This window comes from Arachis duranensis, chromosome 6 (assembly GCF_000817695.3).
Source record: "Arachis duranensis cultivar V14167 chromosome 6, aradu.V14167.gnm2.J7QH, whole genome shotgun sequence".
NCBI lineage: Eukaryota > Viridiplantae > Streptophyta > Magnoliopsida > Fabales > Fabaceae > Arachis > Arachis duranensis.
The window spans coordinates 68,522,753-68,537,531 of record NC_029777.3 but is presented as its reverse complement, the minus strand read 5'-3'; the positions used below and the strand labels follow the sequence as shown (position 1 = coordinate 68,537,531).

Sequence of the window (14,779 nt, the reverse complement as noted above, 5' to 3'; positions counted from 1 at the left end):
ACTCAGCCTCAGGAAGGAGAACCACTTATATTGTATCTCGCAGTAGGAAGTCGGGCAGTAGCCTCAACATTAGTTCGAGATGACGACAATGGGTAACAACCTGTATACTTCATCAGCAAAGCATTACAGGGATCCGAGCTGAACTATCAAAAAATAGAAAAATTCGCCTATGCTCTCATACTATCCTCTCGATGGCTCCGTCCATATTTCCAAGCTCACATCATTAAGGTTCGGACCAACCAACCCATAAAAGGGATTTCGCTGAAAACGGACCTAGCAGACAGAATTTTGCAATGGGCAGTCGAGTTGTCCGAATTTGACCTTCAGTATGAAGCTCGGACAGCTATCAAATCGCAATATCTAGCCGACTTCATCACAGAATTTACAGACACTCCGGAAATTCCTACAGAATGGAATCTTTATGTGGACGGTTCCTCAAACAAAACTGGAAGCGGCGCAGGCGTCATCATAGAAAGCAACCAGGGAACCCAAATCGAACTTTCCCTCAAATTCGGGTTCCCTGCCTCAAATAATCAAGCCGAGTATGAGGCACTACTGGCTAGTTTGAAGCTGGCTAAGGAGGTTGGAGCTCAAAAGCTCATCATCTTCAGCGACTCACAGGTAGTCACTTCACAAATAACAGGGAGCTACCAAGCCAAAGATCCTACCATGAAAAAGTACCTAGACAAAACCAGGGAACAACTCGGACAACTCGGGGAATATGAGGTCCTCCACATACCCCGATAATAGAACGCCCGAGCTGATGCACTCTCAAAACTAGCCAGCACCAAACCAGGGGGTAACAATAAAAGCTTCATCCAAGAAACGTTGTAGAATCCGTCAATCACGGAAGAAGAAAAAGTCCTAGCCATAATAGGTCAGGATCAAGGATGGATGACTCCCATAATTAACTACCTCAAAACAGAAATGCTCCCCACAGATGAAAAGGAGGCAAATAGGTTAAAATGGGAGACACAATACTACACTATCATAAACAATACTCTATACAAAAGAGGGATCTCAATACCATTGTTAAAATGTGTGCCGACTTCCAACACAAAGGAACTTTTAGAAGAAGTACACAGTGGCATCTGTGGCAATCATCTCGGGGCATAGGCACTCACCAAAAAAGTACTCCGGGCAGAATTTATTGGCCAACTCTACAAAAAAAAGCCATAGAATTCGTAAAGGCATGTCCACCATGTCAGAAACATGCCAATTTATATGTTCATGTTGTTATTGCTTTCTTCAGCTGTCATTGTTAATTTCTTTCAGTTGGTGGTTGTTAGATTTTATTATTATTACAATTTTACCATGCTTTTATTTTGTGCCTACCAAAATGATGATAACTAGCATGCACTTTGATGAAAAGGATGTTAATTTACATTTACATTTACCTATAGTCAACTACCTCAAATTTGACATACTCTCCAAGGATGAAAAGGAGGCCACAAGGCTCATAAAAGAGGCATAAAACTATACACTAGTCCACAATATCCTATACAAAAGAGGGATATCAACACTCCTTTTAAAATGCGTCCCGACCTCCAGCACAAAGGAAGTCTTGGAAGACATACACAATGGTATATGTGAAAACCACCTAGGAGCTCAGTCACTGGCCAAAAAAGTTATCTGAGCCGGCTTCTTTTGGCCGACCTTGTAGAAGGAGGCGGCCGAGTTTGTCAAGGTATGTTTGCCTTGTCAGGAACATTGAAAACTTCCATATACCACCTCCTGAAGAACTTATCAGTGTTACCTCACTATGGTCATTCACAAAATGGGGCCTTCACCTACTCGGACCCTTTCCACAAGCACCAGTCAAATAACTCATAGTAGAAATTGACTATTTTACTAAATGGATTGAGACAGAGCCCTTAGCAACTATCAATGTCAAAAGAAGTCAAAAATTTTTATATAAGAACATCGCCACAAGGTTTGGAATTCCATACTCTATCACCACAGACAATTGAACTCAATTTACCGAATCGACATTTAGAAACTTGGTGTCCATGACGAAGGAAAAATGTCGGTAAAGAATTTTTCAATAAAATCGTGTTGCAAGTATAGACCTAAAACGACAATTAAACCTCAATCAACATTTAATTAGGTTGTCATAAGAACAAACCCCAATAAAAATAAACTGAAGTATTCAAACCTCAGGTCATCTCTAAAAGGAATTGCAGGGAAGTGTTTACGTTATTGGTTATGAGGTATATTTTTGGGGTTTTGAATGATGAACAAGGAATGTAAATAACGAGAAAATAAACTAACAACTAAGAAAGCTCTTAGCAAGGAAAGAGAATTAGAAGTCATATCCTCATTATCATTGTCAATTGTGATGGTAAATGTAAATTTCCTTCACTTAGTTAACCTCTAACCAATGAAAGAAAGTCAAGTGCATACAATCAACTTGAGTTCACAAGTCCAAGTCAATTCATAGTGAGAGACTAGATTGAGTGAAGTTCAAGCTAACTGGCAATCTTCAATTACCAATCAACAAGAGACATTGACAATTTAAGAGTCTCCAAATCATCAACCCAAGCCAAGAACACAAAAATCTAATTTAAAATCCAACCAAGCATTTTATCAAACACTTGGAAGCCACAAAATAAAGCATGTTAAAATTGCAACAATAATAAAATCTAACAACTACCAATTGCAAAAAATGAACAATAACAACTAAAGAAAGCAAGAATAACATAAAGATATAAATTGCATTGATAAAGATTAAGAGTAGCAAGAGTGCATAACATATAGGCAACAAAGTGAAGGAAATAACAAGTAGAATTAAAGAACAAAGGTGAAGGAATAATAGGTTGCAAGGAAATGTAAATGAAAGCAAGAATTAAATCTATATCTAAGAAGAAATTTAAAGAAGAAACCCTAAAACTAGAGAGAGGAGAGAGCCTATCTCTCTAGAATTCTACATCTAAAACCTAAAGTGTGTGAATGAATGAATGATGTGAATGATTGAATCCAGCTCCACTCCCCAGCCTCTTGTTTAAGTTTTCGGGCCTGAAACTAGGCCAAAAGCAGCCCAGAAATTGCCTCCAACGTATTCCCTTTACTGAGGCACGTGACGCTTGTCAAGTGTACACGTCAATGGAAGAAACTCCTGGTCACGCGTACGCTTCAGTCACGCATATGCGTCAACTGGAAGATGGCGCGATCACGCGTACGATTCAGCCATGCGCATGCGTCGTCTCCAACTTCTCAAATTTTCAATTTCATGTGTTCCTTCCACTTTAGCATGCTTCTTCTTCATCCTTTATGCCATTCTTGTCCTATAAACCCTGGAATCACTTAACAAACACATCATGGCATCGAATGGTAATAAAAGAGAATTAAAAATAATCAATTTTAAGACCTAGGAAGCATGTATTCAATCATAGCACAAAATTAGGAAGGAAACTTAAAAACATGCAAATTACATGGATAAGTGTGAGTAAAGTTGATAGAATCCACTCGATTCGATCCAAAATAAGTCATAAAATAGTGGCTCATTAAATCTCTTCACACTTAAACATTAGCATGTGCTCATGCTAAGCTCAAGGGAACCAAATGAGCGAAGGAAAAATGGTAGGACTTATGCAATGCAACCTATCAATATGAATGCAACTACAAGCGAAATGCTTCTACCTACTTGGTTAAAAGTAAATTAATCTTCCAAAAACAAATATGAACTGAATTCCACTAATTCAAATCTCAAAATGAAGTATAAGCAAACTTGCGAAAAGAAAGCTCATGAAAGCCGAAAACAACACTACAAGAAAAAAGGCCTATGGCCACGCTTTTTTTTTGCCACGCTTTAAAAGCGTGGCCAAAAATGGTCAATGGCCACGCTTTTGTGAGGGTGGCGATTGAATAGAGATTTGGCCACGTTTTTTCTTGCCACGCTTCAAAAACGTGGCGAAAAGGGTTAACGGCCACGCTTTTTGAAGGGTGGCAATTGATTAGAGAAACGGCCACGTTTTTTTCTGCCACGCTTCAAAAGCGTGGCCATAGAGAGAAAGAGGGACGTTTTAAAAGTGTGGCGACAGGGTTTCATTACGGCCACGCTTACAAAACGTGGCCATATCCTGGTACTCTTTTGGCACGCTTTAAAAGCGTGGCCAAAAGGTTTTTAAAAGAAAACCCTAATAACCCAGCCCCCGACCCAGTAACTCCTGAATCCTCCTAATCACCCTCAAACTTGGCAAAAAGCTTCGATCAGGACTCTCCCACTCTCAACTCTCACCGTCACTCTCGTCAATGGCAACCCTGGAAGAGCTCAGATCTCCGCTGTCACCAGCAGCGCCCTCGCTGCGCCGTTAGCCTCTCCTCCGCCTTGTCTCTTGTCACCTCTGCCCTAGCATCCAACAGCGTCAGCGTCATTAGCCTCTCACTGTCTCCTCGTCGTCTCCTTGTCGTTTACGCGCCAGCGTCGTCGTTTCGCCGCTTTCCTGCCATCTTCCTACTCTGGCCACCATTGCCTTCCTTGTCGTTCGTGTTTGGATAGAATGAAAACGGTAATGGAAGAAAGCGAAGAGAAGGACGGTGCTTCAGTGTGTGTGTGGCGGTAGCTCCTCACTCTTCAACCTTGTTTCTCTTTTCAATTTCTCTTAGGTAACGCTTCTTCTTCCTCTTCGCCGCGTTTTCATGTGAATTCTCGTCTCTAATTGTAACTGCAATCCCTCACAGTCTCTCATATCATACTTGCAATAGCTTAGCTGGTTTCCGCATCTTTCTAGGGTTTTCAGAAACGATTCCCGATCTGAATGTTTTCCATTATTAATATTAAAAAAGGACAATTTTGTGTGCTCTCTCAGCAATGGTAGCTGCAAGTAAGTGTCTTTACTTATGAGCTTCGAGATTGAACTTAGTATCTAAATTTATCGGTTGAAAAGTTCTTTAATGATTTATCTCAATTTTGCATTTCATAGTTGCAGTTACTGTCACTTTCAGTAATCTCACAATCAGAATTCCGATACCTTATATCAATTTACCATTCTATTTTGATGGTTTCTTGTTCTAGTTTCCTTGGAGTAGGGGAATGCTTGACAATAGCCATAGTTGCTTCTTAAGCATGATTAGCTTATATTTCACTTTTACTTAACTGAGAAATCAAATATAAGTCGACGTATTTCTTGACGTATTTCTATCGCTTTGAAATCCATTCGATTCAACTGTGTTTCTTTGTTGTGTGGCATTTCTAGCGTTCGTTTCTAGAGTTTGATCTTGTATGTTTGAATTCTGTCTGGAACAAGTACAGGACGTACATATCAGAATTATGGAGTGGCCTAGCATGAACAACATTTTGGATGAACCAAGAGCACACAAATCTGTGCGGGATATGGATTTCAGGTAGATATACTCAACGAGTCAAATGGATGCATTAACCCTTGCAACCAGTAGAATAGCAATTAAAACTTAATTAGTAGCTAGTGAAATCTTATTTGGAGTTCATCCCATGTAGTTCATTTTTTGTGCATGTTCATCCTTACCATTGATAATTTGATTATGTAGAGATATTTTTTTAACAAGTCTTATATAGTTTCATAATAAATATCTTATTCCCAATACTGATAGTAAAGCCAATTACTGACACTAATTACAAGATATATTTCCCAGTTTAATTTGCACTTTAATACATTACTTTCAGCATTGGAAAAATGTTTTGAGATTTACGAAACTATTATTAATTTGTGCGTGGAATATTCGTGGATGAGTCCAATATTTACGCTCTCATTTGAATGACTCTGCCATGTGGTTGAGAAAAGTTCTGACCAATTATTTGGTTCATATGTATATATGTTCATTCGGCGAAGGAACAAGACTCATAAAACAAAGAGTGGACTTGACTTCAAGGGCCATTTCCATGGCTAACCCAACCAGTAAGCAACCCCCAACAATGAACAGCTGCAAGTTTCAAACTTTTGGAAAACTTGGTTACTCCTAAATTGTCATTCTGTTTGTTCAATGTGTTTTTCTTCCCCATTTGTTCTTTTTTTCTTTTTTTCCTTCTGTTATTGTCCTTCTTAAATGGCTTTTGGTAGCTTATACTATGAGCATATTTTTCTGATTGATTCTACCTTTTTCACTGTTGGAATTGGATTATTTTGACCATTTAGTTTATGCCGGCTCAAAAGGCATTCAAGAAGCTGCAATTCTGGATGTCTTAGCGCTGGGTTATGTGGCTGTTGGACACCTAAAAACTGTTGCTTCTCTGTTGAATGTGGTATGTTTTCCTTTTTATCCAATTTTCCCATTTCTAAGTATTTGTTTTTACTTTCGATTTTGTCAAATTTATCATGGTTTTAGTCAATGAATCTTTCTCTAATTGTTGTTTATGTATGTTCAACTTTAATTTGTGGGAATTGGGAATTGTTTCTTTCATTAACTGTTCTGTTTCTTTGTTTATCAGTGCCTTGTATTAACTCCATCTTGTGAAGGCAGAGAAAGCTAGAGGATACATTCCAAGAGAATTCAAATTGGCTGAAGCTTTTGGGTAGGTCCAATATTGTAATTTCTCTCTTTAGATTATAAATGCAGCAATTCTTTTATGGGTTTGAGTCTTTAGGCAATTTGTAAATATTGAATCCAAGAAATGTCATCAGTTTAGAAGACTAACTGTTGCTGACGTGAACTCAGGGATATTTTTGTTTGGTTAATTTTCAAGACTGGTAAAATCATTCTAAAATCTTTTGAATTTTGATAGGACTTGTAAATTATGTTAATCAAATTTGTAAATTCAAATTTGTTTATCATAGATTTAAGGTTTCCTAATGATTATTCTTTTTTAAAAGACCATGGAAGCTAGTTTGGAGGGTCAAAGCTATCTAGATGTTCCTGCAACACAAATGCCAAATCTTGCATGCAGCTTTTGAGTTTTTTTTTTTTTAATATATATATCTTGCATTATAGGCTCAACCAGTGAATGTTCCAACTAGTTTTAAGCAGAGGGCAATGCTGGTGGATGAGATTTGGCATGCTGCAGGTGACAATGCTTCTGATATTGATTGGTATGCCAAGCGCACTGTCCTAGCAAGACTATACTTGACAACCGAGATTTATATGCTGACATATACATCTCCTGGTTTGTTTTTCTGCCCCTTCTTTCTGAGCATACAAATTTTCTCGTATTTTTTGGTTAATTTAAGCTTTCCATCCATTATTGTGTTTTTTTGTGCTTTTCTTTTTATGGTAATCACTCTGTCGATTGTGATATCTTTCATCGATCATTCAGTTCCATTTGATTCCCCCCTTCGCTCCTTCTCTCTTTTTCAGTATGTGAATAGCCAGAAAATATTAACTGGGTTCAATTGTCCATTCTCTCAAACTCTCCTTATTTTCTTGAACTGAGCCTGTCATAGTAGCCAATTTCCTCATGGCAATGAATTTGAGTAGTATCTTGATAAAGTATGTAATCAGGGGAAAAACAATGGAATTTATTCTTTTATGCCCCACCCCACCTCACTCCATCAATATAGTATCTTATATTTAGATGGATAACAAGCTGTTTGTGGCTCTGATGTGGTGTTGTAACAAGTGAAGACATTTTTTAATACATCTTTCGTTTGTTTCTTGTTAGACTTCCATGATACATGGGCTTTCTTGGATGCTCGAGTGAAAGATGCTTTTGATCTAAAGAAAACCATTCAAGAGGTAATTCTGATTCTGTCTGTCGAGTTTTGGAACCATCTCGTATTAACATGACGAGTATACCTAATTTCTGCTTAAATTGTTTCCTGAAATTTGATCTCTACCTACTTGCATTGCATCCTGCATTGCCAATTGGTTAGATTCCTTTCTCCCTTTTGCATGGTAATTCAATGGTTCCTTTTGCCTTTTTTTTGTTTCTTTTTTTGCAAAAGAAAAAAAAAAGCACTGAGCTTGCTTGCCAATGGGGTTATTCCTTGTTTCTTATTGTTATGTCTTTGGTTGGTGATTGTCAGCATTTTCATTATTATGTTCTGTGAAAAGGAAATGAAATCATTTTGTTGATGTTGGTGTTATTTTTTTCAGCTCCACCAAACATTGCTGGGAATCATTCTGATAGGGGGATATTGAGCTCGGTTATGTACTTGTTGGGCACAAGGTTGTAAGAAAAATATTAAATACAGAAAATGAGGGACCCTGACGTGATCTTGAGACCCCAGACCTGCTATTAATTTTCCATTGCTTTTGTAATTATACATGTGTTTTGCTTAGTTAGTGAATTTCGGCTGGATAGGAGGTTGAAGGGTTTTTTGTTACAGAAAAAACCTGGAAAGTTTTGTATAAGGATTAATGTATAAAACAATTATACCAAAAATTGTCACTAATTACTGTTTAATTTATCTTGTAATAAAAATTGCATACTATATTTATAGGTTTGGTAATACAAAAGGATTGGAAAAAAAAAGTTTTTTTTTAAAATTTGACAAGGCTATTGCCACGCTTTTAAAGTGTTGCTGCATCTCTCTATCGCCACGCTTTTAAAGCGTGGCCGTATCTCTCGCTATCGCCAGGCTTTAAAAGCGTGGCCGTATCTCCTGCTATCATCACGCTTTAAAAGCGTGGCTGTATCTCTCTATGGCACGCTTTAAAAGCGTGGCCGTATCTCTCGCATATGGCCACGCTTTTTAAGCGCGGCAATTTGCAAAAGCGTGGCAAAAAATAAAACGTGGCGATAGGTCACCAAAAGCGTGGCGATAGAGCAACCGCCACCCTTTGATAGGCCACCCTTTCAAAAGCGTGGCGGTAGCTCAAAAAGCGTGGCGAAAAGCTATTGCCACGCTTTTTTCAGCTTTTTGCCACGCTTTAAAAGCGTGGCAATAGAGCTGTTTTCTTGTAGTGCAAGGAATTGAGCATCGAACCCTCACCGGAAGTGTATGCACTCTAATCACTCTAGTGTTTGAGGGTTGATTCTCTCAAATCTATACTAATCTTTTTTTTCAAGGGTTGCTCTTCTTCTACCAATTAACAAAAATTTAATGCACAAATACACATATTAAGAGGTCTTTTCAAGGGTTGTAATGGGATTAGGGTCAAGGTAGGAATGTATTTGATTAAGTGGACTAAAATCTGAATCCTTGATCAACCTAAACTTCCCACCTAACCTAAGACAATCCATGTAATCAAAATACAAAACCTAACTACCCATTAACTATGTTTTCCACATATTTATGCATCTCAAATTCGAGTACAATACATATACATTGCTACCACCATTTATTTTGGGGCATTTTGTCCCCTTTTATTGCTTGCTTTTTTTTCCTTTTTTCCCTTTTATTTTTCCCTTTCTTTTTCTTTCTTTTTTTATATATGTGGTGGATATACATATATGCGAAATCAATGCATATGATTAAGGTATTGAATGCATGTTCATGTGCTCAACTATCTTTTTCACATTTTAAAAAAATATACAATACCCAATTCCCAAACCAAATATTTCCAAACCCAATTTTTCCACACTTAAATCATGCACACACTCACTAGTCTAAGCTAACCAAGGATTCAAATTAAGGACATTCATCATTTTTCACTTAGAATTAGTGATGTGCTAAAATAATGAACAAATGGGGTAAAATATGCTCAACATTGGTTTGCAAAGGATGATGAAAGGTTAAGGCCATATGGGTATATGAGCTTAGTGAAACAAATGCCTCAATTATATAAATGCATGCATACATCAAACAATGAAAATATAGATTCAAGTAAGAGACAGATCACAATTTTAGAGAGAACAACACACACTAAAACAAAATATTGGTTGATAAGATGGCATATGGTGGTGGTTGTTAATAATCACAAGGAGATCCACCATAACCGATGGATTGGTATGCATCAAGAAATGGCTCTTGCTCATAGTGCATTGAAGGAAGTTGTTGCCATGAAGGTTGATCATAGGCATATGGCTCCTCCCACCTTTGATTGTCCCATCCTTGATGCATGTTTTTATTGTGATTTTCATCTCCTACAACATAGTTTAAACCAAACTCATAGCCAAAGTGGTGAGAATTCATAGTAGCAATGGAAGATAACAACAAAAACTAACAAGAAATAATGAAAATCAAATCCTACAACTAGCAAAAACTAACAAACAAACCAAAATTCAAGCTATTCACAATATTAACATATGTACAATAGCCAACAATATAACACCATTGCAAATCCCCGGTAACGGCGCTAAAAACTTGACGTAAGAATTAATGTTGGTTTAGAATTTCACACTAGAAAAGAGCATTTTCGTTTATAGCATAGTCTAAACCAACAATTAACTCTCAATCAAAGTTTAAATCAAAGAATGTCACAATTCAATTCAAATAACCAGGAGTTTGAAACCTCGGGTCGTCTTCCTTAGGAGTTGCAATGAAATGCTCAATTATTGACTATGAGGGAAATAGGGTATGATGATAGAGAAGCAAGAAATGTAAATATCAAGGAATTAAATGAGTAAACAATAAAAGTAATCAACTCAAGACAAGTAATCAAAAGAAAGGGAAATTCAAATGCTAAGAAACATCTTGGCAAGGATTGAGAGTCAAGGTTACCTATCATAGACATTGACCACAAACACATGATGATTATGAAGAGTTAATCCTACTTAGTCAACCCTATGATAAACCACTATTTTACGGTTTATTTTGTATTGACTTAAGTGGATTTTATCAACTATTCTCACACTTATCCATATAAATTGCATGTTTTTAAGTTTTCTTCCTAATTTTATGCTATAATTGAAAACATGCTTCTTTGGCCTTAAATTTGCTAATTTTAATCCTGGAAGCAAGCCAAAGTGGAAGGAATATAAGAAATTGAAGTTTTGAGAAGTTGGCATCGACACGTACGTGTGACTGGTGAAGCAGACATACGACGTGCACGCGTGGCTAACGCCTACGCGTGGCTAGGTGCAAGGTTCAAGCGACGTGTACGCGTGACGAGCGTCACGTGCTGCAATTAACAGAACTTGCTGGGGGCGATTTCTGGGCTGTTTTAACCCAGTTTCATACCAAAAAATACATATTAGAAACTGCAGAGTGAAGTTGGAAGGAGAAATCAATCACTTTTCATTCATACACATATTAGGTTTTAGATGTAGAATTCTAGAGAGAGAGGCTCTCTCTTCTCTCTAGGTTTAGGGTTTCTTCTTTGAATTTAAACTCCTTAAGTTCAGGTTCAACCTTCCTTTAATTTAGTTTTCTCTTACTTTTATTTGTCCTAGCACTTTAGTTCATCTTCTTCTCTTGTTAATTTTCCTTTTTTGCCATTTTTATGTTTATGAGCTCTTATTACGTTTGATTTCTTTTAATGCAATTTATGTTTTCTATGTTTATAGCTGCTCTCTTTAAATGTTAGTCATTGATGCTTGCAATTGGTTGTTTAGATTTAATATTCCTTGTTAATTTTCTATGTTTTTATTTTGTGCCTTCCAAGTGTTTGATGAAATGCTTGGGTGGATTTTAATTTAGATTTTTATGTTCTTGACTTAGAGTGATTAATTAGAAACTCTTGAGTTATCAAAATTCTCTTGTTTATTGGTAATTAATGATTGCCGGTTAGCTTGAACTTCACTAAATCTAGTCTCTCACTATGAGTTGACTAGGACTTGTGAACTCAAGTTGATTGTATGCACTTGACTTTCCTTCATTTGTTAGAGGTTAACTAAGTGAAGACAATTTATATTTACCATCACAATTGACAATGATAATAAGGATATGACTTCTAATTCTCTTTCTTTGTTAAGAACTTTCTTAGTTATTAGTTTATTTTATCATTATTTACATTTCTTGTCTCCTAATTCAAAACCCCAAAAAAAAGAACATCATAATCAATAATAAACACTTCCCTCCAATTCCTTGAGAGACAAACTGAGGTTTAAATACTTCGATTAATTTTATTGGGTTTGCTTAAGTGACAAACAATTTAAACGTTGACCGAGGATTGTTATCAGTTTAGAACTGTAACGCGATATTTTTGTGAAAATATTTACCAACATTTTCCTTTATCACCCTAACATCGAGGATAAGTCAAATAGGCATAATTGATCTCAATCCACAAGTCCTAGCCAACTCACTAATTAGCTTAGTGAAAGACTAGCGTTAGTGAAAACTAAATCAACTAACTACTCTAATATATCAATCAAGAATGGACATCAATAACTCAAAGTCACCTAAGTTCTCAATTCCAAGCCAAAAGTGAGGAAGAACTACACTAAAACTAAGCCAATCATTTCATCAAACACTTGGTGTGCATGAAAATAAAATCATATTAAATTACAATAATAATAAATTCTAAAACTATCAAAAGCAAGAAAATAATAATAACAACTCAATTAAATGACAATAACCAAAGAAACATTAAATTGCATTAATGGAAATTCAAATTAACAAGAGTTAATCAACAATAAAATAACCAAATAAAAGAAATAACATGTAAAACTAAAGGAAGTAAGATGCTAGAGCAAGAAATAGTATAGAAACTAAATCAATACAAGAATTAAAGCATCAACCTAAGAGAAAATTAACTAAATGTAACTTAATTCTAGAGAGAAGAGAGAGCTTCTCTCTCTAGAACAACCTAAAGCATGTTAATAAACTAAACCTAATTGCTCTCCCTTTGTTTCCTCTTGAATTCTGCTTGAAATAGGCTCAGAAATGAGTTGGATTGGACTCTGGAGGCCCAGAAATCGTCCCCAGCATTTTCAATTAAATGAGGTCACGTGCAGGACTTGTGCATACGCACACATTATTGTGCGTACGCATGACTGCACAAACTCCTACTTATGCGTACGCACGCATCAATGTGCGTACACACACTTGCTGACTTGCTCCAAACTCTATTTCTTCATAAATTCTCCACTTTTACATGCTTTTTTTTATTCTTTCAATCCATTCTTAGCCTTTTAAACCTGAATTCACTCAACAAATATATCAAGGCATTAAATGGGATTAAAGTGAATAAAATTTAGCAATTTAGGGCCTAAAAAGTATGTTTTCACTTTTAAACACAAATTAGGAGAGATTCACAAAACCATACTATTTTATTGAATAAATATAAAAAAAGTTGATAAAATTGACCTAATTAGAGCAGATAAATACCATAAAATGTGGATTTATCATGTACCTATATCCTCATCTATTGGCACGTTTCGTAAGTGTAGTCGTATTTTTTTGTAGTTATAAATAGCCACACTTACCAATCATAGCTATATATTACTCTATTGGTTGCTATTGTTTCACCAAATTTATAATTAGGTTCCTATATTTTCTTTTTAATTGAGTTTTTACACTATTTTTAATTTTTTAATTAGATTCTTCATCATATAAAAAAGTGTTGAAGTAATTGAATATTTCTCTGCAAATTGAATATATTCACAATTAAAAACTTAATTATATCTTTGACTACATGTTTATTGATAAAAATATTTTAATAATTTTAATATTTTTAATATGAAAAAAATCTATATAAAAATATAAAATAATTACTTTAGAAAAAACAACACCAATTATATCAAAATTTTATAATTAATTATTTACTAAATATATTAGATAATCGTACGTAAAAGGTAAAAGTATAAAATATTTTTTATATATTATATTCAAAATGTGAAAATAAATAACTTTAGCAAATAAGAACTTTTTCAATTTATATTTATTAGTTAGTACGAATTTACATGATAGTTAAATAAATAAAATTTTAAAATAATTTAATTAGTAATCATATATATATATATATATGTATATAAATAAAGTGGATAGAAGAATTTGGTGTCCAATTCTTTTTTCCTATTTTATCCTTATCTTTATAATCTAACATTAGGTACTCAGTTATGTACACACGTTCTATACATTTTACATTAACCCACAAGAGAATTATGTAACTGCTTCATTTTCAATCGTGAGAGAAATTTAAAAAACTGCTCACTTTCAATCATAAAATAAGATTATAAAAAGTGCTCCACTTGCAATTATTTTTTCGTCTTCTTACTTTATGTTCTGATAGATAAATAGAAATGAAAAATTCAATAAATCAACAATCATGGCAACGTCGACCCACTTGACTAGGCGAAGAAGACAGAATATGAGCAATAATAACACCTAACTAGAAGACGTGCAATTTATCGAGAGATAATTCGGCAAAGAAAATAAGTTGTCATATCTATTGATACAACTCCTATCCCAACTCCATTGTCAAGCACATGTAGAGTTACGGATTAACTATAAATACAGGAGTAGTCCGATCAACTACAATTAGACAAATGGCCAAAGCCACTAACCATCCTTAATTTATTACAGGTAACATATAACATGACATGTATAATGATAAGTTTTAATATTGTCCTTGATAAGAGAGGTTTGTTATTAAAAGAAATTATCCTGTACAATCGTCACTCACTTGATATATAAAAACTTCCACCCATTTCAAACAAACAGTAACTTTATTAAAAGTTTTCTATTGGATGTAAATCATTAATAAAAGTAAAATAATTTAAATTATATTTTGGATTTTTATTTTTATTCAATGTTTGTTTTTATATTTTATTTTAGTTTTGTTAATAAAAAAGTATTAATATTAGTTTTAATTTTTAATTTTTAGGATAAATAAAAAGATGGGACTTTTTTATAAATTAGATGTTTAAAAAACTACTTATTATAGAAAAAGTTAAGTCTATTTCTTTATTATAGAAGTACATATAATTCATTCTCAAATAGAATTAGCATAAATATATATTTATTTAATTTTTTAAAATTTACATTAATTATTAGAATAATGATATAATGAATGTACCCATAAAAAAATGAAAATAACTTTATAA

The 14,779-nt window shown here is 34.8% G+C and overlaps 1 protein-coding gene across 3 annotated transcripts; it reads left to right on the top strand.

The window, feature by feature from the left end:
* Window positions 1-5,251: 5,251 nt before the first annotated feature.
* On the top strand, window positions 5,252-8,286 carry LOC110272604 (uncharacterized). 3 transcript variants are annotated; one of them, XR_008000516.1, is made up of 7 exons: window positions 5,252-5,343; window positions 5,808-5,873; window positions 6,111-6,217; window positions 6,404-6,487; window positions 6,904-7,075; window positions 7,571-7,644; window positions 8,005-8,286. XR_008000516.1 is itself a non-coding variant. In XM_052251368.1 (3 exons), the coding sequence occupies exons 1-3, from the start codon at window positions 6,946-6,948 to the stop codon at window positions 8,047-8,049; spliced, it is 249 nt and encodes an 82-aa protein (XP_052107328.1). In that variant the 5' UTR covers window positions 6,777-6,945; the 3' UTR covers window positions 8,050-8,280. The 3 variants fall into 3 exon arrangements, 1 of the variants encoding a protein (XP_052107328.1); XR_008000515.1 differs by lacking the exon at window positions 5,252-5,343 and having other exon boundaries at window positions 5,374-5,873; window positions 8,005-8,283; XM_052251368.1 differs by lacking the exons at window positions 5,252-5,343; window positions 5,808-5,873; window positions 6,111-6,217; window positions 6,404-6,487 and having other exon boundaries at window positions 6,777-7,075; window positions 8,005-8,280.
* Window positions 8,287-14,779: the final 6,493 nt, after the last annotated feature.